Source organism: Rhodamnia argentea, chromosome 4, assembly GCF_020921035.1.
Source record: "Rhodamnia argentea isolate NSW1041297 chromosome 4, ASM2092103v1, whole genome shotgun sequence".
NCBI classification, from domain to species: Eukaryota; Viridiplantae; Streptophyta; class Magnoliopsida; order Myrtales; family Myrtaceae; genus Rhodamnia; species Rhodamnia argentea.
Window position 1 is genome coordinate 6784806 of NC_063153.1, and position 26851 is coordinate 6811656.

Below are 26851 nucleotides of genomic sequence, written 5' to 3' on the forward strand. Positions count from 1 at the left end.
ACCTCCCAAGATACAACGGACTTTCTTCTATATTCTGCACTGAATATTAGAAGGAATAGGAACAACGTTATATATATAACCCAACAAGGAAATAAAGCTTTTGAAGGAAAAGAATATCTCTTTGTCAATTCATTGTATATTAAAAATTATCTCTTGAAATTCTATTTATATCCAACCAAAAGAGAGCCATTAAGAAACCGTTATAAAGTCGTCATAAGTTTGTTATATGACCGTTAGAAAATCATTATATGACCATTGTAAAACCGTTATATATTAATGATAGGCAAAAAACGTTATGAATTGATGATGGTAGAAAACCATTACAATAATAATAGCTTTTAATATTTCAAAACATATTGAAATAACCAACAAGCATGCAACTATGGGAAATCCAAAACTCAAAACTTTTGAAAATCTTTGGTTCCTAGTCAATTGCATAGAGATAGTTCTACATTAGATGATTTCTTTGATGATTAGCTGCATGCTTTGAGTTATTACTTATGCACATATCATTGTCAATTCTTTTCTAGATAGTGCTTCGCTCATCTCTCATTTTTTTTTTATTGCATGTTCAGGTATGACCTATGAAGCACCGACACTTGATGGGAGCGTGGGCGTCGGTGTCAGACATCGACACGCTCGGACACGCGTCCGACACACGGTCAACGTGTATTAGGTTCCCAACATGCAGTTAGCATGACCGATACGATATTGACATGCGTATCGAACACGCTAGTCCCTTAAAAAACAAAAGCAAATTAAAAGTTGCATTTCAATCCCTAAAGCATTAGAAGGCATCATCACCTCTCACAATCAAAAGGCATCGCTCGCTGAGTCACTGTCCCTCTCTCTGCATCTCCCTCACTCGCTCAAACTCAATCGTCCTACGTCCTCTTCAAAGCCCATATCTTGGATTTCTTTTTGTTCTCTTCCTGGGTTTTGTTGAACCGATTCCTCTTATCGGCTCTCGAATCAATTCTATCCTTGTATGTCGCCAAACAAGAATAGATATTTCTCGGGTTTGGTGTCTCTTTCTTTTCCTTTGCTACTTTTCTTTTCTCTTGCAGTCTTCTCCTTGCTATTTTGCTCTTTCTATTAATCTTAGGACGAAGGGAATCGATGATTAGACAAGCTTAGTTCTTCGGATATGATGGTTTAGTTTTGTTTTGTGGTGATTCATGTGATGATTGGCTTTTTATACCCGTGAGTAGTTTATCTAGGTCTCTTTTTGGTTTGAAACTGGAACTTTTTGTGTTGCTGAAAGGTGAATGAGGTTGGCTCGACTCAAGGCAAGAACATGTATAGTTGTATGTTATTCTCATGTTCTGCTCAACATTGCACATTGATTTTCATGTGAATCTTTATAGTCAAATGGTTCAGCCATTGCATATGATACCTGGTCCGGCTTTATTTATTAGTTATATATATAAAAATATTTAATATATAGCATGTCAGAAAACTCTATTTTTTAGAAATAACGTGTTGGCGTGTCATGTCGTGTTGTATCGCGTATCGCGTGTCGGTATAGGTGCTACATAAGGTATGACCACAACGTTCACATGTCGTAATTATTTCGATGCTATTTTTCCATCTTTTGGTGACTAGAGCTATTTTGTCTATTTTTTTGTTGGTAAGAGCCTCATGCCCATAATAACTTTGCTGCAAATTTTAATCCTTAAATTTCTTGGGGCTTGTGTTCTAAAAATGTTTGTTCTAATTTTATTAGGAAGAAACTTGGAAGAACTATCTCTATTTTAAAGTCATCACATCAATTAATTTGTATGTGTAAAGTTCTCGGATGGTTGAATCAAAGATAATTCTTCACTCATACTATGTGAAACATAATTTCTTTCTTAAGTAATAGATGAGATATTTTTTTTTTTTATAAAAGCACTATGTTAATTACATTTTGTCCATTTGGTTGCGGCAAGAAACTTCCCATTTGGAATATTTAATGCATGATATGGAAAAATGGAAAAGGAATTTGAGTTTGCAGTAGTGATGGTTTTTTCAAATGATGTTGAAACATATCATATGTATGTGGCCCATGCAATTAACAAAGGATTTGGAAAGAACTTGGGTCTTATGGTTAGGAATAGGAAAGGAGAAATAACCCGACGGACTTTTATGTGTAATTGTGAGGGGCATTATGTCAACTCATCTGATCAAGAAAAGAAATATGAGAGGTCTGAAGTTAGATGTTGGTGTCTTGCTCATATCAAATTTAAGGTTGATAAGACGTAACAAAGCACGTTCCCGAGCATAATCATGCATTTGTGCTGGAAAATCAAAGGACTTTCATTAGATGTCGAAGGTTGATATCTGATTATGACAAGGGTGCTTTAGTGGATATGACTAAAGCAAGCATTGGGGGGATTGCGAACACAAAAATACTTAGCAAACAAAGCGGGAGGAAGCAAAAACTTGGTTTTCAAAGTGCGTGATTCTCAAAATTTATTATAAAGGAAAAAAATCGATGGTATAAGTGGGGGAGATTGTCAAAGTCTTTTGAATCATTTTCATTGTGTGCAAATGCAAAACCCAATATTTTCCTATACTGTACAAGTAGATCAAGATGGTAGACCGACAAATTTATTTTGAAGAGATAGCTTGTCCAAATTTGAGTAAGACTGTTTCGGTGATGTGTTGGTGTTTGATATTACATATTGTACCAACAAATATAACATAATATATGCACTTTTTGTAGGGGGTTAATCACCATTGGAAGATTACTCTGTTCATTTGTGCATTTTTATTGGATGAGGCTGCGGATTCATTTATCTCGTTATTTGAGGCTTTTTTAAAGTCTATGGAAAATAGGACTTGGAAAGCCATGTTCACCGATCAAGACCAAGTTATGGCAAATGCCATTAGAATGATGTTTCTGAATACACAACATAATTTATGCACTTGACATATTTGGAAAAATGCCAATCAAAACATACCACATTTTTACAATGAGCCGGATTTTAAGGATAAATATCTCTTTGTACTTATGTATAGATGCATATCGGAGGACGAATTTGAATCTACTTGGAGAAAAATGGAAGAGGAGTAGGGCACTAAGAATAACAATTTGCTTAGGAGATTATACTATATTAGACATAAATGAAGTTTAGCTTTTGGTCGTGATACTTTTACATGTGGTATAACATCAACCCAAAGGAGTGAGAGCACCAACAATGTCTTCCTATTTATGGCGACCAAGACATTGACCCTTGTAGAATTTCTCCAACACTATGAAGAACAGCTAAAACACATGAGTAAAATTGAAAGTCAAGATGATTACAGTCCTCATGAGAAGCCTAAATTACGGGTTTTGGATAATGGGATCTTAACGCATGCTACTTCATTATATACCCATACCATTTTTAAAAGTGAAGAACTTTTGGAAAGTCTCCCCGAACAAATTTCAAGCACTACATTCAATGGATTATAATATGTATATACTCTCAAGCGTGGAGGGATTCATCGTGAACATGTTGCCGGATTTAACGCTGCAGACTTTTCGATTTCCTATGATTACAAATTATTTGAATCAAAAGGTTGACTGTGTCGCCATGCTTTGCACATGTTGAATAGGAACATATCGATTGAGGATATTGCATCTTCCTATATGTTGAAAATATGGACTAAAAAGTGACAAACAAGGGATTGTGAATGATGAATGCAATGAAATATCACCGGATCAGTCTAAATTTAATTGATTTTCCACGTTAATGCAAGAGTCTTTTGAAGTGATGAGTTTGGAAGCGGAAGATGTAAATACTATGTGAATAGTGAGGAAGAACTTAGGAAAAACAAAGGCTGAAATTTCATCTTACAAATCATGTGTGGTTGTGATTGCTGATGCTAGTGACGATGATGATGATGATAATGAGGCTTCCTTGTGTGACATTTCAGTATTGGACCCTTTTTGGAGGAAATGAAAGGGAACAACTTATGCAAGGCTTAAAACTCAAGTGAGAAAAAAAAAATCTAAGAAAGGAACAACCCCAACACTAACAGAAAATCGAGGTAAGTGACATGTTGTTTTAGATAATATGATTAGTTAAATTTTTCGCTTATGATACATGATGCCAATTAACATATTTATTACTTTGTAATATAGAGTTGGTTGTCCAAGCGACACATGATGAAAGTCATTTCCCAAATTATTTGAGTAATTCAAGTCAAGCTCGAAGTGCTTTTTATCCTGGCAATATATGGTATCTTTTATATAGATGCAACCATCATATTTCATGCTGCCAGCGATTATAAATGAATTTTGCCCATTCCCTAGTCGGGTATTTAATAGTTTGGTGTGTTAACTTATATTTCGTCAACTTTGCTTCTATTGACATAAGGAAAGCTTAACTAGTGATCAATCAGTTTTTTATAATGTTCTTCAACTAATTGTGCCTCTCTACAACTGCAGATGCAATCGCCATACATCACACCACTAGGGATTATGAATGGATTTTTCCCATTCACGAGTCGGATGCTTATTATGAAAGTCATTTCAATCCCAATGTTATCTGATCTTCTTGTTACCGTGGTAATATTTATTGTTAATGGTTTCTTTTGGATAGATGTTGGAGTACCATAATAGATCTCATGGAATCATTTCAAGTCGGGAACAACTTGCTTTTTGTTGATGTGAGATTATTTGAGACATATTTATCTAGGCATGTTGATTACTAATATTTAATTATGTTTGTTATTCCTTTGTATATGGGTCTTCAAACTCTTTTCAGCATCTTGGGACAAATGAATTGAACGATTATGAAAGCATAGACAATGCACGGTTGCAACGTAAATAATCGGGAATGTGCACACCACTTTAAAGAAAAATCAAGGTCTCTCCCTCCTCCATCCTACCAAAAGCATTCAATCCCTAGTTTTTGATGAATGTGTGCACTCATAAAGGGCTTGGAGTGGCTTTGCTATTGCTCTCAATAAGTAAAGTCAGTTTAAAATTTAAGAAACTTATTGCTCAAATGAAAACTTGCTAGTATTCTATAATTGAGTTTAATATTTGTAGATGCTGACGTGCATTTGATGCAGCTTTAGAAGCTTGACCTCAATAAGAATTAATTTAGTCATGTCTTTCTGCTACCTGAATTTGGTTTTAACTTAAGCATGTACAAGCATGGGAAGATTTGATAGACAACACTAATCGTTTCTTAAAAGGCAAATGCTGCAAAGGTATTCATCTAATGTTTAGGATGGAGCCAATTTCTGAATGAGAATAGGGATTGCTTTCTGTTTTTGGCTGTGCTGTGCTATTGTCACTCCAAAGTTTTCCTCTGTAATACTAGTTTCCTATGTTCGATTGTGCCAAGGATGACGTTCTCAATAAAAGCGCTTCTGTTGGTAACTTATGGAGCATATTGGGGAAGACAAGGAAGACTGCTTTATAAAATCGAGCGTTGGCTTTTGTATATTAAGGTTGCTTATCAATTAACAACTGTACATCAAAGTTTCAATGGTTGTTGTATCTTGTGGTGCCTCTGCACCTTGCTGAGTTTAGCTTCATTATGATATGCAATAAGGGCCACTCTTACATAATTGGATAAAAAAAACATCATCTTCATCATTGTGAAATTTCATTTATGCAAACCGTGTAGTACATGCGGGATTCGAATGGGATTTGCCGACTAGATGGAAGCTTGGGGAGTAGACAGTGAAGCTAAACCCTAAGCTTAGCTAGAGATACTTTGTTGTCATAGATGAGCAAATCATATGTTTGCCTTGTTTGGAGGGTTAAAGAGTTTGTATTTTGTTGTTCCGTTTTTTCTTTTGTTTCATCTTTTTCGTTTGTAATTAGTTTTGAGCAGCATTTCTGGGGGAATGACTGTAATCCGACTAGACGTTTCCCATCTCCTTTGAACTGTACAATTGATTAGAGTCAAACCCTTGGTTTGGCTAGAAAATACAATGTTATTTGTTCGTGTGATCAATTAATGCAAGCCATGTTTTTGCTTTTGATTGAAAGCCTTGAAATGGTTCACGTTGAAGGATCCATCCACACATCATGATAATTGCTATTTATAAACAATTGTTGTTGATAAACAATTTCTTTATCTTCAATAGATATACTATTTATTATATATTGGCGGGACAGTTTTACCATCATTAAAATGGGAGATTGTTGGAAATGCATCCCTATGGAATTTTGATGATACCAAAACTATCTATGGTACTATATCTACAATGATGATGCATATGGTAAATTAGTTTTTCTATATCAATGATTCCTTTGTGTCGGTAAAGACGAGATATTGGGTTGTGAAGTGTAAGGTGAACAAGTGTCAATATGAGTGTTGCCTCATGGTGACTTGGAAGTACCTATATCAAGCTCTTGTTTCTTAAAGGTCTTTGGATACTAATGAAAGTGGAAGGATCAATGATCTTGTCATCCCGTGTCATTTCCTTATTATCGTTGTTGAAGATTGTGAACGAACTTGCTCACAAGCTACACGTGCTAATGCTTAATTTCATATCGTGCTAATGAGGAGTTACCACCGATGATGGTGAAATGTGCATTTGAAGATTACCGTAGATGGTTTAGAAGAGAGCCATTACAAGACTAGTTTTCGTAGTAGAAAAATCCGAAAAGATATCATAAAAGCAACTAATAGGTTTCTGTATCGGTCAAATGGCAGCTGCAAGAGACTCCATATTAGGAAGCATGAGAAAGTCAAAAGAAACAATTGTTTGGGCAATCTTGATTCTAGCACAGGTCACCGCCGACTATTAAATGGCTAGCTGGATCTCTCCGAAAGTCTCTAATGGTTGGATTACAGGCTTTTATAAATAAGGATCTACGAAGCTTGCAAGAGTTGGACACTAGAATATACTACAATCGTGCTTCGAGCTAGAAATACTCTCTATTGATATCTCTGTTTAAAGGTTTAGCATCATAATAGCATATAGTCAAGTGTACAAGTGTAAGTGCAATGATTGTGTTCTTGATGTTAGATATATTGTATCTATTAGGACTAGGGTTTTTCCTTTAGTGTACGTATTTACGTTTATACCATTATTTGTATGTATACTTATATCGGCCTTGCGCCTAATTGTAAATCAAGCATTCCATTATTCACTTCTCTAAATCTATCATGGTATCGGAGTTAGGGTTTGCTTCTTATGAATACTGTACACCAATCCACAATTGTCTTCTTCATTGCACCTTTGTTTCACGCTGGCCGCCCGACGTTGTCTTCATCAATCTGACTTCACGATTGTCCGACTTTGTCTCACCCAATCTTCTTCATCTTTCGCCTTGTTCTCGCAATCAACCTCTGGTTCTATCTTCTTCACACACACACACACACATATGCTTCCACTTTGATTTATTGATCTCGTAATCAATGGCTGATAGTGATCCGATTGATCGCATTGATGTTAAGTTGGATGGATCTAATTATGTTATTTGGAAACCCTCGGTGATGGCTGCTCTTGTTTATCGTGATTTATATGAGCATGTTAATGGTACTCGTTTTTTTCCTACATCTTTATTCGATCTTGCTAATCCTAAACCTAGTATCGATCGGATTACGCGACGCAAATATGAAATTAGGGCTTCGCATGTTGCTGATCAAAAAGCATGGGCAATATTATTTGGTTCTATTAGCTATGATCTTCGCCCCCAATTTACTCGGATTGTTGGTGCGAAAAAGTTATGGGATCAAATTGCTGATATGTTTATGCAAATAGGTTTTGTTCGTGTTTATCGCCTTATGCGGGAACTTCATCGTGCCACTCGTGTACATGATCAATTCGTGAATTTCATAATTATATGACATCTCTTTGGTCCCAACTTGATGTATTGGCTCGTCCAGCATGTCCCACGTGTGCTAGTTGCATTGCTTGTGCTGCATTTAAACTTGAAGATCAGAACAAGAATTGCTTTTACAAATTATTGATGTAACTCTCACCGGATTTGAGAGAGTTCGAAGTCAAATTCTCTATTGTTATCGTGCACTATCTCTTTCTGATGCAATCAAAAAACTTTAGGCTAAGGAAACTAGATGAGGAATTCTTGGTGCTCCTCCATTTTTAGATCCCTCTACGGTATTGACCACCCCACAACTTGATTTCCGGTCTGGCTCCTCTCGGCGTGGTTTTCGATTTGCCTCCTTTCGGTGTGGTTTTCAATCTAGCCATTCTCAACATAGTTCTCAACATGGTTCCGTGCGTGGTTCCCGGCGTGCCTCTTCTCAACGAGGTTCACGTTTTTATTGTAACTTCTATAAGAAAAATAGATATACCGAGGATCGATGTTTTCGGAAGATGCGTGATCTACGTGATGCACCCTCGCCCTCAATTGCACCTGTTTCTTCTCCATCCGCGGATCGTGCCACTTTATCCTCATCTTCGGGCGATCGTCTTGGTAATATTGAGGCTCAACTTTCTCGTTTAGCTTAGCTTCATCTTGGTTCTTCTTGTGTATCCTCCACTATTGCTACCGCAGCTACTGCGCAATCCTCATGTGATAGTTCTTCCTAGATTCTTGACTCTAGGGCTGCTCATCACATGTTTACCTTTGCTCATCATCTCACTTAGTAGACTGCACTCAAAAATCCAGAAGGGTTCTTTACTGCTGATGGATCCTCTATTACTACTACTATGCAAGGCCATCTTACTATCCCTGGCAGCTTTAATGTGTCTAATGTGCTGCATATACCGAATTTAGCTCCGAATCTTTTATCTATTGGGCAACTTGTTGATATGGGTTATATGGTGACATTTACTATTGATTCTTGTGTTGTATAGGATCGTATGAGTGGCCGGCCGATTGGCAAGCGTGGGTAGTAGACATGGAGGATTGTATATGATGCGCCATCTCCAGCTTCCCTCACCTCAACATGTTTTTGCTATCTTCGACCTTGACTATTGGCACTAGCGTATGGGTCATATATCTACTTACCGTTTGTCTTTTTTGCATCAACGGGGTGTACTTGGGCTTGTTTCATATACTATTATGCGTCCTTGTACTAGTTGTCTTTTAGTTAAACAATATGCACCTCCTTTTCCTGTTAGTTTTTTGTTTCCACTTCCTATTTTGATTTAGTACATTCATATGCTTGGGGTCCTGCTACTCAAATTTCTAAAAGTGGCTTCAAGTATTATGTATCGGTATTGATGATTATTCTCGTTATATTTGGGTTTATTTCATGCGCTCTCGTGATGAATTCTCTCTATCTATAAAAACTTTACAGCTATGATCTCTACTCAATTCTCTAAAACTATTAAAGTTTTTCGTTCTGATTCGAGTGGGGAGTATCTTTCTATAGCTTTTCGTTCTTTCTTAACTTCTCAAGGGACCTTACCTCGGTTGTCCCGTCCTGGTGTTCCTACTCAAAATGGTCTTCTGAGCGAAAATATTGTTATATTCTAAATACTACTCGTACTTCCCTATTTTCCAATTATGTTCATGCTAAATTTTGGGCTGAAGTAATTTCTACTGCTATCTATCTCATAAATCAACTCCTTCTCTTGTCCTCTCCAAAACCACCCCTCACCAACGTCTTTGCTTGAAACCACCCACTTATCACCAACTTCGTGTTTTTAGCTGTACATGTTATGTGCTTTTTCCTTCCCATGAGAGTACCAAACTTTCTGCAAGGTCGGTTCGATGTACTTTTTTGGGTTACAGCACAAAATACAAAGGCTAAGGGTGTTATGATCCTTCTTCACAGCGTATTTGTATATCTCGTAGTGCTCGATTCTTTGAGCACGTACCATTCTTTTCCGTCGCCTCTATTTCTTCACAGTCCTCTCCATCTATTTTTATGGATTTTCCTCTTGATTCATCTCTTGTTCCTCCTATTATATCTTCTCCGTCAAATCCAGTGTCACCACCTTCTCCTATTATGCTTCCTTCTTCGTCTACTTCACCTGCCACTTCATGCCTCTCAACAATTCTCGTCCACCGTCCCCTCGGCGGAATCCTCCGCGAGATCGCCGTCCTTTGGCAATGTACATGGCTGCTACGAGTTATTCTGATGAATTTGGTTCCTTTATGGCTGTTGTCCATACTTTGCAGGAATAATCACATTATCGTATGGCCATACAACATGCCAAATAGCATGATTTTATGCCCGAGGAATTGCCTACTCTTGAGCACACCGATACGTAGGATCTTGTGCCTTTTCCACTAGGGAAGTCCTTGATGTCCTGTCGTTGGATCTATAAAATCAAGACTCACTCTGATGATAGTATTGAGCGCTATAAAGCGCGTCTCGTTGCACATGATTTTGATCATGAGTATGGGATTGATTCTGATGAGACCTTTGCTCCCGTTGCCAAAATGGCTTATGTTCGTACTCTTCTTGCAGTTGCCTCTATTCGTAATTGGCCTTTTTTCAACTTGATGTGAAGAATGCTTTTCTTTATGGGGTCCTTTAGAAGGAACTCTATATATAGCTACCTCTTGGTCCGGCTCATTCTCTTGGTCGGGTTCGTTGTCTTCGTCGGGCCATTTATGGTCTTAAACAGACTCCTCGAGCTTGGTTTGAACGTTTTGTAGATGTTGTTCGGTCAGCTGGTTTTGTTCAAAGTGAGAATGATCATGCTATATTCACTCACACTTCTCTTGCTAGTTGTACTATTCTGCTAATCTATGTTGATGATATGATTATTCTTGGGGATGACTATGCTCATATTGCTTATACTAAGCAACATCTTCACCGTCAGTATGCTATGAAGGATCCGGGTTTCTTATATTATTTTCTCGGTATTGAGGTTGCTCGCGATCGACGTGGTATTCTTCTCTCCTAGTAGAAGTACATCAACGACATTCTAGCTCGTGCTAAGTTATCTGATACTCGTACTACGGCTACTCCTGTTGAACTTCGATTACAACTTCGTCCGGATGATGGCGGATGATGGTGAGCCTCTATCTGATGTCACTTGCGGTGGGGCTCTTATTAGAAGTCTTGTCTATCTTACAACTACATGTCTTGATATTGCTTATGCTATTCATCTTGTCGGTCAATTTGTAGCGGCTCCTCGAACAATTCATTATGCTATTGTACTCCGGATTCTACGATATCTTCGTGGTACTCTGACACGCTCAATTTTTCTCCTATCGACTTCTTCACTTGCTCTTTGTACTTACTCTGATACCGATTGGGCTTCGGATGTTGCTCTTTGTACTTGCTATGATACCGATTAGGCTTCGGATGTTACTGATCGCAAGTCCATTACGGAATTGATTGTGATATCATGCGTCATCGACTCCAAGCACGTATCATTTCTCTTCCCTTTGTAGCCTCTACAGCCTAGCTTGCTGATTTATTCACCAAATCTCTTACATCACAACAATTTGCTACTCTTCTTTCCAAGCTCTCATTGGTGATATTTTATTAGGGAAGTAAATAGAGGCCTGGAAAGATTTGAACTCGGGACCTCCTGCTATGATACCATAAAAGATACTATGAGACCGCAGCTAACTACTCTAAAAGCTTAAACTATTAGATGAAAGCGTGGTTTAATATTTAATTACTCTAATAGAAAGAGAGTATTAGATATATTGCATATATAAGGACTAGGGTTTTTCCTTTAGTGTATGTATTTACGTTTATACCCTTCTTTGTATGTATGCTTATATCGGCCTTGTGCCTAATTGTAAATCAAGCATTTCATTACTCACTTCTCTAAATCTATCACTTAATAGTGTGGTCTATCATGTAAAAGGAACAACACTTGATAGTTATAACTTGCAGTGCTAATTACTAATGAAATTCAACAGTTGTTAGGATGTTAACTGAAGAGTGGACCTAGGCTTAGGTATAGAACTAAACCACTATAAACTATCGTGTGATTCATCTTCAGTGTTTATTATATGCTTTATCTGTACACACCCTGATCTTCATATCACATTATCTGGTGCGCTATTTTCGTGTTATTCAAAGAAAGTTTTTCAGTATCTTCACTCAATCTATTAAACCTCCCCTTCTAGATTCACTACCTTTCTGCTCAAGGATCTTGTTCAGATCGTGTCAAACAAGCACGGTTCGACTAATTAATCCTGTCGGAAAACGCAACCATTTTAATTACGTAGTTGTTAAATTCATTAATACAAAGTATTGAATTCAACCGGGAAAAATGAATTTTCTTGCTAGATGCCAGCACGAAAACGGAACATATGAATGAATCCGAAGATTTATCGTTATCTTCTGGCAAACTTTTATGTGCGTCTTCACTTCTTGAACAATTGACGGATGGGAGATATTAAAACAATTTAATCGCCAACCAAATTCGACTTTCATTTCTCATCAATTTTCCTTTTTCAATCATCCAAGTTTGAACCTCTAGTTAAAATACTTCTCACTAATAAAGGCTTGTCTACTCTTTGTTCTTTCTATAGGTTGGTAAGTTACCTTTGAAAAATTAGTAAAGACCAGATAGGTAATAGTATGATTTCATAGTGAAGCAGCAATTTGCATATCATATTGTTAGATCTTCTTTCATTTTATTATGCAGCGTAGAAACAGAATATTCCGGGGGGAAAAACAGAAAGCTTTAGACCATGAGACCTTAAATTTTTGGTCCAATCGAGTGGCCCTAAATGAAACAAATTGTAATCCAATCCGCTTAGTTTTGATGGCCTGAAGAGAAGAAAACCAGTTGGTGATCATGTTTGAACTCTATGGGCCAACTTCAGCAATGAAGAAGTGATTATTCCACAAACCCAAAGATTTTCAAATAGGTGGGCTATGGTATTTCTCACAGCCTCTCAGGCTCAAAAGGCCTGAATTCCTTGGCCGAGGAGTTGTCCAACCTTTAACGGACTTCTTGTTTTTCTGAAGCACCCGTTCAAGCTCTTTCCCTTGGTTGTTTATTAGCCTATTTACCAGCAATTGCTCTGAAGATGTCTTTAGCCTGACTACGCCCACCGCTAGAACTACTATCGCTCGACTTCTTGTGACGCCATGACTTCGCCTTTTGATGGGATGAAGAGAAGGAAGCCAGGCAAACCAACGAGGAGTACATGCTGCAGAAGCACACGGGCCGTGAGATTTCAAGCCAACGCTTTGTCGGTCTTGTGAGCTTATGCGTCGTCTTTGCACATTGGTATCATATTCATCAGGGAACCATACCCAATTCCAAAAAGAAACCATAAAATCCTTTCCATCGATCTCGATAACACGCGGTTATGATTCCATCTCTCCAACCAAACAAAAAAAAAAATACCGTCTCTCCATCACAAACCAAATGTAGTTCATACCGTATCCTCATAATTTCCAAGTCTAAGAGCGCCTCGACATCGTCGTTTGTCTTGCCATCGGTGTCCCCCTCTACGCGATCGAATGTCTCGCATCCCTCTTCCCACAACATCGTCAGTTTGTGAATCGACAGCTGCAGGAACGCATCTATATCTTGTCCCGGGGCACGTCGCCCTGGAATAATGCTAGCTTATTCCTAATTATCATTATCCATGTCAAATACAAACCGCAACGTCACCTTCATCGAACAACATTTCAACAGTAACTTTGGAGAAATACGTTGAAATCAGGGAGATTCAATACATTACACCTTGGACCTTATGAAAACAACACGCCAAAGTCATCTTGAACAGAGCACGTGGCCTAAAGGTGATCCGTTTCAGGGTGGGTCGATTCCCACCCTGGAATTGGGAGCTAAACCAGAATGGTTGGTTCCCGTTTGTGGAATCGGGAACCGCGCCGATCCGACCTGGCCCGATCTAACCTGGCCCGGCCCAAAAATTCACCCTAATTTTCAAGCCTTTCGGGCCGGCTTGGTTTTGTTAGGATCGAGGCGGGTCGGGCTGGCCTGGTTCCGGCTTTTTTTTTTCACCCACGTTTTTTTTTAAATTTATCTTATTTTCATTTTTATTTTTTATATTTTTTTATTATACGGACATGTCAAGTGATTTTGATTCAAAAAAGAAAAAAAGAAAAAAAAGAAAAAAAACTGACCCACACTCGGCCCCGGCCCGAAGAGGGTTCGGGCGGGGTTGGGCTTGGCACTGTTCAATTTCGGGCTAGCTCGAGCCGGGCCGAGACCCAGCCCGACCAAACCCGGCCCATTCACACCCCTATCTAGAATCAGACAAGGCATCGGAAAGGACGTTGTTTTTTTTAACTCTTATAGGGAATGGAACACTCTTGCAGAGTGCAAGTGTGCCTATGAACGTTGCGTTTGTTCTCTTCTCTAGCCTTTTGACAATAAAATAAAAAACAAAAATAAACTATATTTCCCTTAGTCTTTCCATATCCTTCGAGATTATGCATATATTTCCCTTAATTATGCATATCTCGAATGATATCACAATCTCTTGTCAGCTTATATAGTCGAGCCTAACTAAGGAGGCTCATGGACCTTTCATCATATGTATAATATCATAAAGAAATTACACAATTTTCTATTCCATGTTATTCTCATCTTAAGATTGGAGCACAGCCAATGCGCACTCGAAGCACACCCCATATTTCGTGTCATTTTCTTTTTCAATAACTACTCATATCCCTCACACATCATCGAGATTCAATATTGTTTGTTTCGTCCAATGATCACGTCAGTCCGTTGCCGCATAACCGGCGCCGCAGCCACGGCTACCTCTCGCTCCATAACATGTACAACAACCATGGCAGCCTCTTGCTGCTTAGCGTCCAAATAGCCACAATAGGGAGACAAATTACCGTAGTTCCCTTGATTCTTTATTTCTCTCAAGAATGTACATATATCTCCATTGATTATACATATCCATAATCGATAGAAATTGGTATTATAATATGTTTGTTAACCTATCTAGTCATTTCAAAAAGCCTGAAGATAGGCTCATCGGCTTTCCATCGTATACAAAGTAATATACAAAAATTACACAACTCTCTATTCTGCATCATTCTTATCTCGGTATTGGAGCCAAGAGATGTTGAGGAAATTTTGAGTGCACCAAGTGTGGTGCACACCTGAAGGACATATCGGATTTCGCGTCATTGTCTTTTTCACTTACTATTAACATCCCTTTCTCAACATTAATGTGCAACATTGTTCGTCTCCTTCGATGGCCAAGTCCATCTGTTAGTGTTGCCATCTGCCTCTTGTTGCGTGGCCTACACAATGGCCACGCATCCTCATGCGGGGTGGCCTGCACTCTCGTAGCCTGCCAAATTGGTTTTCGACCGTCAAATTACCGATTTCTTCACTAAGGAACATGCACCAGGGCCTTTTTTTATTGGATCTTTTATCCAAACTTTAGTTGATCTTTTCTACGTCTACTTGAGTTTGGGGGCACATTTTAGCGGTAATTATGATATTCCCCTTCATTCTTCATATCTTTCGAGATTGTGCATATATCTCCCTTGATTGTACAAATCCATGACTTATTATAATCGATATCATAACATCATTTTACTTAATACATTCATCTCATAAGGCCTATAAATAGGCTTGTAGACTGTTTATCATATATAGGATATAAAAAAATATACGATTCTCCATTCTGCATTATTCTAGTGCAAGATCGCTTTACGAGTTTCATCACTTATGCCAAATTGATTCTAAAGGCATTTTAATAATTTGATGAAAGAGATGAAAGCGATTTCGATTACGAGCTGACGACTAGGCATTTTGAAGTTTATTTGGCGTTGAGAAGTCTAGTAACTAGCTCATTCAAATGGTCTTGGGAAAGATCTTTTTCGAAATAATGTTTTTACAAAGGATTAATTTCCCGAAAGAAGAAGAAGAAATATATGTTACTTGTTCAATCTGTGCTAGAATCTGATAATAAAATAAAATAAAAATCTGTGCTAGAAACGTTGCATCAGTATTCAGGATGTATGGGATTAAAACTTTATCGATCAATCTCTTTCCTTTCTTTTCGAAAAAAGGAGGCATCGACATCAATATCACATTGAATATGATTTGGCACTTAATTCATCAGCTACTACGTGGTGTGAATTGTGACACACGCATGTTCGTTTACCTCGTTCATGTTCTGAAATCAACTTAACAAGCCCATGTGTTAGTCTTCATTTTTGTATTTCTTTGCTAAATTAATGTCCTGATGACTTTCGACCAAAACAAAAAAATGTCCTGATGACTGAATTTGTCCCTAGCTTGTCCCCAACCCAAAAGCAAATAAAATAGAGTAAAAATATAATTGATTTTGCAAACGTCAATCAATCTGCATGTGATCGGAGGCCATGTGTGAATCTGCAAAGTTCACATTAATGGTTGGCATGTGCATAGCATATGATATTTTCTATTGTTTTTCTCCACATTCTTGGTCCATTCCTCCTTTGCATTTATCAATAGAAGGCACCCCCACATTGTTGTTGGAAGCCACCCACCTACATTGGCCTCTTAAAACAAGAAGTATATTTCTCGACCCACATAATTTCTTTAAAAAGGAAAGAAATAAAATAAGATATTCCTATATATATTTTTTGGGTGGAATGGACAAATTATTCAACTGGTAATATTCATACTTATTAGCCAACATTAACATAAATTGGGGTGCTTCCTGAAAAGCTGAAAAAGATAATGGTTGAAACAGCAAGTGGGGCGGCTGAATGAGGTGGACCTGTTTAAAATCAAAAAGATCTCAAGGGAAACAATTATCATGAGGTGTGGATGGATCCTTCAGCCTAAGTGAGCTAATGTGCATTAAGTACTTCTTTAGTGTTTCTTTCTTTCATTGTTTAATTGGCCCACCATGCCTAAAGTTCATTAAGATTTGTCCCATGAAAAGAGTTCCACTTGACAATTGTCTATGCTAACCTAACATCAGCGACAATAACCCCCTGCCAAGAGGGAAAAATCGAAACTTGAAACCTCGATCTCTTGAGAAATGGCAGATACAAGAATCAATATTGAGAGCAAGATTGAAAAAAAAAATTCATTACCTAACTTAAGAGACAATGGATATAGATTTGATGTGGAATGTTAGGATTCGATCAGATATTTGACAAAATTACCCTAAATATCACGCGTTGATGTTGAGCTTGAATTGTCCATCTAAGCGAAATATATTGATCAAGGAGAAGGTTTTCAAGAGCCTCCATCTTTAGATTAATTTACTTGTTTTATCAGTTATTTAATACACTTGCGGGCTCAAATTGAGACACGTATCCTTCACAAAAAGACGATGAGCGTTGTTCCCAAAAGAACTATACAATGAGTACAGCTCATGATCAATCTATCACTTATAGTTTCTCTTGGGATTAATACCATGAAAAATATCAAATTAATACATTTGTAATAAATTTAATTCAAATTATTTTTTTGACCAAAAAAAAAAAATCCAAACTAGTACACATATAACAAATTTCTCCCAAACTATTTTTTTTACCACAATAGATTTCAAATTGATACACTTATGACAAATTTACCACAACCTATTTTTTTTTATCACAAAATATTATAAATTGGTACATACGTGATAAATTTACTCCATACTAATTTTTTTACCATCAAAAGTCCCAAACTGGTACATCCGTGATAAATTTATCATCCGTTAGTTTCTGTTAAACTGGATTAATACCACGAAAAACTTCAAACTGGTATACATGCGATAAATTTACCCCCAAACTATTTACCTCAAACTGCTACACATATTATATATTTATCTCAAACTAATTGTTTGACCACTATAAATCCAAATTGTAACATCTATGACAAATTTACCTTTCGTTAGTTTCGATTAAATTGGGTTACTACTTCAAAAAAAATCCCAAATTAATACACCTATGGCAAACAAAGGGTGAATATCCCGAACCGATATACCCGTCGGCCGTCATGTGTCATCTAACTCAGCAATTTGACAGTATTAATGAAAAGTAACGTAACGTAAAATTGTCATAATTATATTAGTTTGAGATTTTTGGTAGTAAAAAAATTTAGTTCGGAGTAAATTTATTACAAATGTACCAATTTGAGATTTTTGGTGGTAAAAAAAAATAATTTTTAGTAAATTTGTCACATTATACTAGTTTAAGATTTTTTTATGGTCAACAAAATAGAGCCTGTTTGGTTCAGCATTTCCAAAGGACTTTGGAGCTCTAAAGTCCCTTGGCCAAATGAAAATAGTGTTTGGTTCTTTTTTGCTTAACTTTCGGAAAATACAGTTGCATTTCCAAAGGCCCATAAAAGCCTTTACCCCAAAGTAGCTCTAGAGGTACTTTGGAAAGTTGTATTTTTGGAATGCAACTAATTTTTTTTTCTTTTAACTTTGTCATCTCCACATGCTGCCTCCCAACGCCACCGGTCGATTACCGCTCGCTGTCGCTCGTCAATAGCCACCCGTCGCCCACCGTCGTCGCCCACCGCCGCCCGTCGATCGCTGCTCACCACCACAGCTGCCCGCCGCTCACCACCCCCAACCGTTGACCGTCGCTCGCCACCCGCCGCTCACCATCGCCGTCCGCCAATGGCCGCTCACCACCGCCTGCCGCGGCCCGTCGATCGCTACTAGCCACTCACCATCGTCGCCCGCTGCAACCCATCGCCACCCGCCATTGCCCGTCGATTGCCACCCGCCACCCATCGCTGCCGATCGACTACTACCCGCTGCTCACCACCACCTACCACTGCCGCCCGTCGGCCTTTGACAATTGGCCGGCATAAGTAGTTCAAAAGTTTTTTTTAAAAAGTAAAAATACTTTACAAAGTGTATTTTTCACCAAACGGCATTTACGCCAAAGTTGCTTTTAAGTGTGTTTTTAAAATACACTTTAATCAAACACTACTTGCATTTTAGAAATATTTGTATTTTCTCAAAGACATTTGCCAAGAGTTGAACCAAACAGGCCCATTATTCGGGATAAATTTGCCGTAAGTGTTTCAGTTTTGGGTTTTTCATTATATTAACCCTTTCATGTATCAAACTTATTTAACATTTCCTAATTCTAAAAGGGGAAAAAAAAATGAGAGCGCCTTTAGCTGCCATGACGTGGTATAAAAACCAATTAAAAATGAGCGACTCCAAATTTTAAGCACTATATAAAACAATTAATATAGAACGCGAGTAATATGATCAATCAGTCATCCCATGTTAGCTTCTCCCTTTTGGAGGAGTTGCGGCGTATTGGGCCTTTGGGTTCTCCCTTCATGTTTACCTGTTGCAATTTCTTACGAAGGAAGGAGATTTCTTTTTCTTTTTTTTTTCTTCATGTTCCTATTAAATTTGATTTATTTCATTTTTTAATAATTTATTAGTAATTCTTTATTTACTAAAAAAAAAAAGCATGATACAACAGTAACATAATCACAACTTTGCCAAACAGACTCAAAATAGCTATTAGATTCTTAAATTTCTTGAGAAAGACTAATCTTTTTTGTAAAGAGCAAAGCAATTTCAGCCGTACATTCCTGTCCGTCGGGGCGTTTAATTTCAATAAGATATGAAGAAAGGCATTGCAAGTGAAAATAGAGCTCTGTTTAAGGAATGAAATTGCGACTTCATTCTTTTATTTCATGGAAAAATAATTAAAAGAGACTCTCATTAGGAATAAAAAAATATCTGTCCTTATTATGATCGCTTGAAGAAACTTCTTCACATCACATTTTATGAACAGTTTCCATTTTCGAATGGAAACATAATTGGAAAAAACTTGAAATACAGAAAAAAAAAATACATGTGACGCTAACATGGCTAATTTTTATTAATATTTAATTTTTTTAATTTATTATTTATTTTTTACTTTTTTTCTTTCCTTTCCATTCTTTTTTCCTTCTTTCTTCTACCTCTAGCCAGCCACCAAGCCTAGCAACCGGCTAAAGGCAGAGGTTGGCAAGGCATGACCTCGCTGGCCACTAGCAAGTTCGCACCTCGCCAAATTTGAACAAGGTCGAGCCTTGCCATGCTTGGGTGAGGTTGCACCTCACCAACCCGCACCTCTGGCTGGTCGCCGGGCTCGACGTTAGGATGAAGGAAGAAGAAAGAAAAAGAAAAGAAAATAAAGAACAAAGAAAAATAAAATAGAAAATTCAAAAATTTATTAGAATATTATTAAAAATTGGTCGCGTCAGCACCGGTCACGTCGTGTTAGCATCGGCTTGCCAAATAGACTAAATTAACACAAATGCAAATGATTTAGGACTGAATTAACATGATTACATTAGATTTATGATTTTTTTGGTAATTTTATCGATAAAATATCTATAAGGCCATCCACATAATAGGGATTTATAAGTGTTTTTTTTTTTTTTTGGTCAAAAGGATTTATCAGTGGTTCACAGTGGACATTTTGGCATGACCTTATCCGACATCATTTAGGATAGGACAGAAAAAAATTTAAGTACTAAGCGACATCATGCGCTTGTGTAAGTTTGAGCTCAGCTCCATGCTTTCCCGGATGGATCTGAATTGAGCTCGTTGCCCAGGTCAACTCACAGGACAAAGCATAGAGGCACGGGTATATGAATACTACGAACTCGATGTTGGAAAACAAATGAAAAGAGTCCAATCTTAACCCGATTGGGCATTACTTCTTCTCGTGGTGCTCGTTTCGTTTGATTTGATCACTTTCCCCTCTTGTAACTCGAATGAAGGGTCCGACTTATACAGTGGAGCACGTTTAAAATCATCATTAATATAAAGGGGTAGTGGCACAGATAGCTATTGAACTGTAGATCAATGTGCAATATTGTCCTTGAGTTTTAAATTTGTTCAATATAGTCTTTGAACTTTTAGCCCAATGTGCAATGTCATCTCTAAACTTTTAATTGATCCAATATGGTCCTTGAATTTTTGGTACATGCTCAATCTAGTCCCCGAACTCTATGAAAATGTTCAATGTTGTCCCTAAACTTGAATCAATATAAAAAAAAAAATCACATTGAACATTTTCATGCCGCACAATAATTAAATTGAACATTTATCAAAAGTCCAGGGACTACATTGAATAAATCCAAAGTTCATGGACGACATTGCAAATTAGGCTAAAGTTCATGGACCACATTGTATATTGAGTTAAAGTTCAGAAACCATTCATTTCATTTAGCCTTAATGTAAGTTATGGATGAAGTCTTACGCAATATGTAAAAGAGAGGACACATTAAGTCCCCGGTACCGAAGTCCGGTAATCTCTTTTCTAAATTAGAGAGAACCAAGATGAATTTCACTCGTTTTCCTGGACATAATTCAATTTCTCGAAGAAGCAAAGGAAGGGGCGACATCAGGAATCAAAGTAGTGACAATCACATGGAACCAAACGTCGAGTTAGGTGGCCCGTATATGAACACCAAGACAGTGGCCTTCAACTGTTCCTGTGAACTTATTAACATCAGCCATTCAATGCCTTTAGCCCCTCGATGCTTTGTGAAGATGACCACCATGACTCCCCAATTCAATGGCCTCTCTGTCAGAGGCACTTCAATTTGAATTTGATTCCCTCTTCCCTCCACGACCTAACGCTTTAATGTTCATCGGTTGCGTGTACTCGTGTGAGAATTTACTGAAGTTCAGCTATTAAAATGACTCGACCATGTCGCGAAATGAGATTGGATCATCGCTTGCTCACGGACGCGAGGCCGAGCGCACGTTGGGGTTGGCTCCGTTTAATGCGCGATGGAAGCGGCTCGACGATCTCGGGTCATCTTATAAGCAGCTTTTGAGAGACGTTTTGCTGCTGTAACATGCTACTGAGCAAAAAATGGAAGTGGTGAAATTGCCCTTTGAACTTTTATCAACGTCCGAAAGCAATTCTGATTATTTTAGTGACTGCATGGGGGTTCCAAGGTATCAGCCGGTGCTCCACTGGTGGACCTTTTAATGATCGTGATGGGCAGTCTATATTATATAGTTTTTTTCTACATTATTAAACGGCCTGCAGATCTAATTACGTATTACGAAGGAGGGAAGATGATGGCAATGACCCATTAAAAAAACAAAAAAAGATGATTGTCCTATGCAGAAGGTTTGATTCTTCATTCTAAAGCAAAAAAGCTCGATGTATGAATTCTCTGATCGATCTAATTCAGTCTGAGAATGGTGATACTGAACAAAAGCTAGAGCAGAGGAAGCAAAAGCAAAGGACTTTGACAGGGAATCAAATCACACTCCATGTACTGATATGGCCCAAGTAACACTGTTCTGAAGTGAAAACTCTTAGTTCTGTATTCAGATTGTTCTAATGGAACTTTCTTCTTCTTCTTCTTCTTCTTCTTCTTCTGTTCTGTTTAGCTCTCTGAGACAAAATTCCAATTTTTTCAGCCCTCCCACAATGAAGAGATCAAAGTGAAGCAAAGGTCAAAAAAAGAAAACCTGAAATCAGGAAAAAAAAAAAGTTTTTTGAATGGGGAATTTTGCAAGAAGACTAGACGTCTGTTGAGGAAGATGAGTGTCCAACCCTGTTCTGTCTTCCCATGAGCCAAAGCAGGGTCCTCCTTGTAAACGATGGTGGATTGTTAGCCAGAGAATCCAAACTGTTGCAGCTCTCCATCTCCTCATCATGACCCAACTCAGTCCCTCCATTTTCCCACCTCCCAATTTCAGTCCCAGTTTCTTTTTTGTCTTTCAGATCGCTCCCACCCACCGCCACATTCCGGTTAATCGGAAACCGGAAAGAGATCGCCCGCCTCGATGAGTCCTCGGCCCCCGGGTGGTTCGCCTTCTCCCTCTTCCCTCGTAGCCAGATCTTCGATATGGAGAAGCTCTCTTTCCGGATGCTCGATCCGTTGTTCTCATTCCTCTCGTGAGGATTATTGACTTTGCCATTGGGATTCAAATTCTTGATCCCTTCGAAGCCAACAAACTCTCTCCTTGACTCGGACCCGCATTCCGACATCGCCAGCCGGTGCCCTGGAGTCAGTGGCAAGTGAGGCTTCTTGCTGGATTGCTTCTTCTCCGGGGTCGTGATGGGCACTTGCAATGTGGAAGCCTCATCCATCACATAAGCAAAGGATCCCATTGAGAAGCACCTCCTAGAGTCCACATTGCAGGTTATGCTGCTACTACTCCCTTCACCATCCTCCACATTCCTAAACTTCCCGAGCTTCACCGGCACGACCCGCTCGCCTGAGCCTGCCACCACCGATAGGCTGTCTTCATCTTTGGTGTCAAATTCGCCTGATTTCCCTGGCAATTCAAAGCGGACCGAGCCCAATTCAGACCCTCCGCAAAAACCCAGATGGGAATCGGTCCTAAATGCCGAGTTAGCCCTTCCAAGGCCGGAATTTGCGCGGCCGACGAGCTCCCTCGAGCTCTCTCTCCCGGATTCAAGAACGAGAACAATGGGAGAACCAATGTGGGCAGGAGAGAAATCAGGCAGCAAATTGGCTCTGCACAGAGGGCAAGTGGAGTGGGACAAGAGCCAAGTGTCTATGCACTCCATGTGAAAGGCATGACTACACTTGGGAAGCAGTCTCAGCTTGTCCTCAGGCTCAAACTCACAGAGGCACACCGCGCAGTCGAAGGGGTTCTTGAGCCCGATGATGGCTTTGTAGAAGAAGACAGGGAGGGCGTCGATGAAGGACTGGTCGACCCCCGCGTCGTGGAGGTGGAAGAGCTGCTGGAGCTGGCCTTGAAGGGCGGTGACGCCGTCGGGGTCCTCCTGGTCTCTGACCGTACTGGGTGGCCGCATGAGGAACCTCACCAGGAGGTGGAGGAGGCCGGACACGAAGAAGATGATCGCGAGGATGATGATGATCAGGAGGATGCTCGGGCTGACACTGTTGCTCAAGCTCAAGTCACCCGAGTGAGAAGAAGTGGGAGGTGGTGGTGGTTGCTGGAGGAGAAAGTAGGATCGTTGAGAGGAAGAAGAAGAAGATGATGATGACGGTTCATGGAGTACCCAATCCATGGTTTCTTGAGGGAAAACTTTTCAAGAAAATCTCTAGATTCCCATCAAAATTTTTGCAGGAAAATTCTAATGAAAATTGGCAAAGGCAAGAAAGGGTCTCTCTCTCTCTCTCTCTCTCTCTCTCTCTAGAAAAGCCAGGGTCTTTGTGCTTGTGTGGATATGGCAGATATGAGCAAAGGCTTGAGAGGCTGACTCTCTGTGATTTACCTCTTCCGGAGGGAAGGACCTGCAAGTCAAACAAGAGAGAGAGAGAGAGAGAGAGAGAGAGAGAGAGAATTGAAAGTGAGGGTGAGATGGAAGAAATAAATGGTGACAGGGAGGAGAGTTTGAAAAAGAGTGACGGGAAATCTGCCAAACCAGCCGAGAGAATAAATGAGGGGAGAAGATTTTTCTTGGCTGTAATTCGATTGGTGTCCTTAAATAGCTCCTTTTCTATATGAATTCTTTATGCTTTAGGAAAAAAGAAGAAGAAGAAGAAGAAGATGAAATCTTCATAAGTTAAATTAAATTTTCTGGGAAAGGACTTTAGGGTGGTGACTGGTGATTTCTCATCAAATGTAATGCCAGAGCTCTTCCCTCTGGGGTTGACTTCCAAGTAAAATGCCCTGCATCAAGCCCTACGCCCCATTAATTTCGCCCATGAAATGCTCATCATCATCATGAACGATGTTAAAAAAAAAAAAAAAAAAGGACTGCATATCTGTTTGTGCTTGGGAATGTAAAAACTTCCATTTGGGGGTTGGGGGTGATTCTTTACCACTTTGCTTAGGGCTGTTTGAAAAAGTTGGACAGCCTATCTCTTAATGGTATGCTTACGAGCATATATTTAGTTCTTGGCCAAAGAATAACAGATTTGGAACAGAAACAAAAAGCAAAAAAAAAAAAATCTACTTATCTGTTCCTAAAAACGGAATTTAAAAAAAATCATTTATGCTCATAAATTATTCTTGGAATTAGAATTGTTACCGAAAAGGCCCTAATGCTCTTGTTTCTCTAATTCATGTTTTTTTTGTTTTCAGGAACTGAAAAAGAACAAAAATTTATTTGGTAACATCAGTTAATTTTTTTGTTTTTGAAATCATTGATCAAGGAACACATTTGGAATAGAAATATGAAACAAAAAAAAAATCTTCCTCTTTGTTTAGGGTAACTGAATTCGAAAAATTCATTTCTCCTAAAAAATTGTTCCCGGAACAAAGTTGTTATCAAACAGACCTTAATGTTTGTTTGTTCTCAAGCTTGGGGCTTCTCTGATCAAATCCCAAAGTTCCTTCTATTCCAACTCTAATGTGGTACATCATTTGGGTTAGGACAAGAAACATGGTTGGAGCTTGTGTCTCTCTCTGTTTGGATTTTTGAGAGAGAGAGAGAGAGAGATCTGGAATAGGTGGGAGTGGAAGCATCGGATGCTTTTTCATCAGGAGGAGACACATTTTTAAAAGGAGAAAAGCCTTCTTTTGCCTTTTTATCTTTTTGGAGTCTTCTTTTCAACCTTTTTCCATGGATTGTTCTGCTTGCTTTTTGTGCTGCTTAAAGCAAACTTCATGAACGGAGGAGACCCAACACACCGCATAAGAAAAAGGGTCTTTTCTTCACCTTTTCATGTCTCCTTTGGGTTCTGTCCAAAAAAAAAAAATGTCTCCTTTGGTTACAGAGATGGCTGAAAAACAGATTTGACTCCATTTTTTTCCCTTCTGTCAATGGAAGGAGACATGATTAGGTTTAGCCCTAAATCTAATGCTGCAATTTTTCAATGGGTTGGCGCCTATCGTGTCTCATCCAATCATTACCAATGTCAAGGTGGAAGTCACTGGATTCTGCGCAGTCTTGTCAAAGACAAGCGCATGCTTGTTGTTGTGGATACTATCCTCTGCGATGTCAAGAAATGTTTTCTTTTGAGAAGATGGCAGGAGGAGTTCTTGAATTGTGGCTCCATACTTAATATGTTCCATAAATTTTAAATTTGTTCAATATGAATCTTGAACTTAATCCTTACACTTTTTGTATATGTTTAATGTAATCATTGGACTATATTGAAATCGGCAATATAATAATTCAGTGACTAGATTGAATATTTGTTAAAAGTTCATGAACCACATTAAACAAAGTGAAAGTTCAAAAATCACGTTGTACATTGAATTAAAATTCAGGGATCATATTGAATAAATTGAAAGTTTAAAAACTATATTGCACATCGAGATAAAGTTAAAAACCATTTGGGTAATAATTCATTTTCGTTTTTGCTCTAGATGAAGTTTACATCTTACTTGTGGAATGCTGACACGGAATCTCTCTTTCCATTTCTCCCGGTCACAAGAGATTCTTCTTAAGAGCAGATGCATATTTAGCTGCCTTCTGTATCGACACATTGTTTTAGTTTCGACAAATCGCTATTAGAGGGCAAAACTGTACTTTGACCCATTCTTTATTCCTACAGCTACAGCTACAGCTTTGCATCTCAAATCCTATATTGGTTTTTCTTTTCATGAAAAACACACAAAAATTCCGAATCCTAAATGACCCATAACCTACTATAGCAATCAAATCTTCTGCTATGTTAGGTTGTCTGCATTTTGAGTTTGGACATGACCAGATAAAATATGTAGTCATGGAATTTTGTTATATATTATTTGGTAGGACTTGCATATCAATGTAAATAATATATATGCATTTATATTTTGCCCAGGAAAGAAATACAATCCTTATCGTCATTACCTCCCAAATCCAATAAAGAGATGGGGGAAAAATCCCAAAACCGGACTACTTTAGAAAATTTGCATAATTGTTAAAAAAAGTTTATCGATCAAGATGTAAGAAAGCCTTTCAATCAAAGGAAAATAATAGGAAAGGGATAATTCCTTCTTCTTTAAACTTTGTTCATAACATCTGCACAAAGGCAGAAGGAATGGAGTTTCAACGCTTTCGTGAAGGTACTCAGGATATTTCTTTTTGATTTTTTGTATCTTATAATGTGTATATCTAGGAAATTCTCCATATCTCCATTTGATTATACATATATGATATGTTACCTTACATATTCATCTCATAAAAGCATATGCTGATGTACTCTTGGTATGATACATCCAAATATC

The 26851-nt window shown here is 38.4% G+C and overlaps 1 protein-coding gene across 1 annotated transcript; it reads right to left on the bottom strand.

Moving 5' to 3' along the window:
- Positions 1–21876: 21876 nt before the first annotated feature.
- LOC115736053 (RING-H2 finger protein ATL13-like) lies at positions 21877–24073 on the bottom strand. Its single transcript, XM_048278229.1, has 2 exons — positions 23872–24073; positions 21877–23818 (listed from the first exon to the last, which is right to left on the bottom strand). Exon 2 carries the CDS (start codon positions 23757–23759, stop codon positions 22275–22277), a length of 1485 nt encoding a protein of 494 aa, XP_048134186.1. The 5' UTR covers positions 23760–23818; positions 23872–24073; the 3' UTR covers positions 21877–22274.
- Between the last annotated feature and the right edge of the window lie 2778 nt (positions 24074–26851).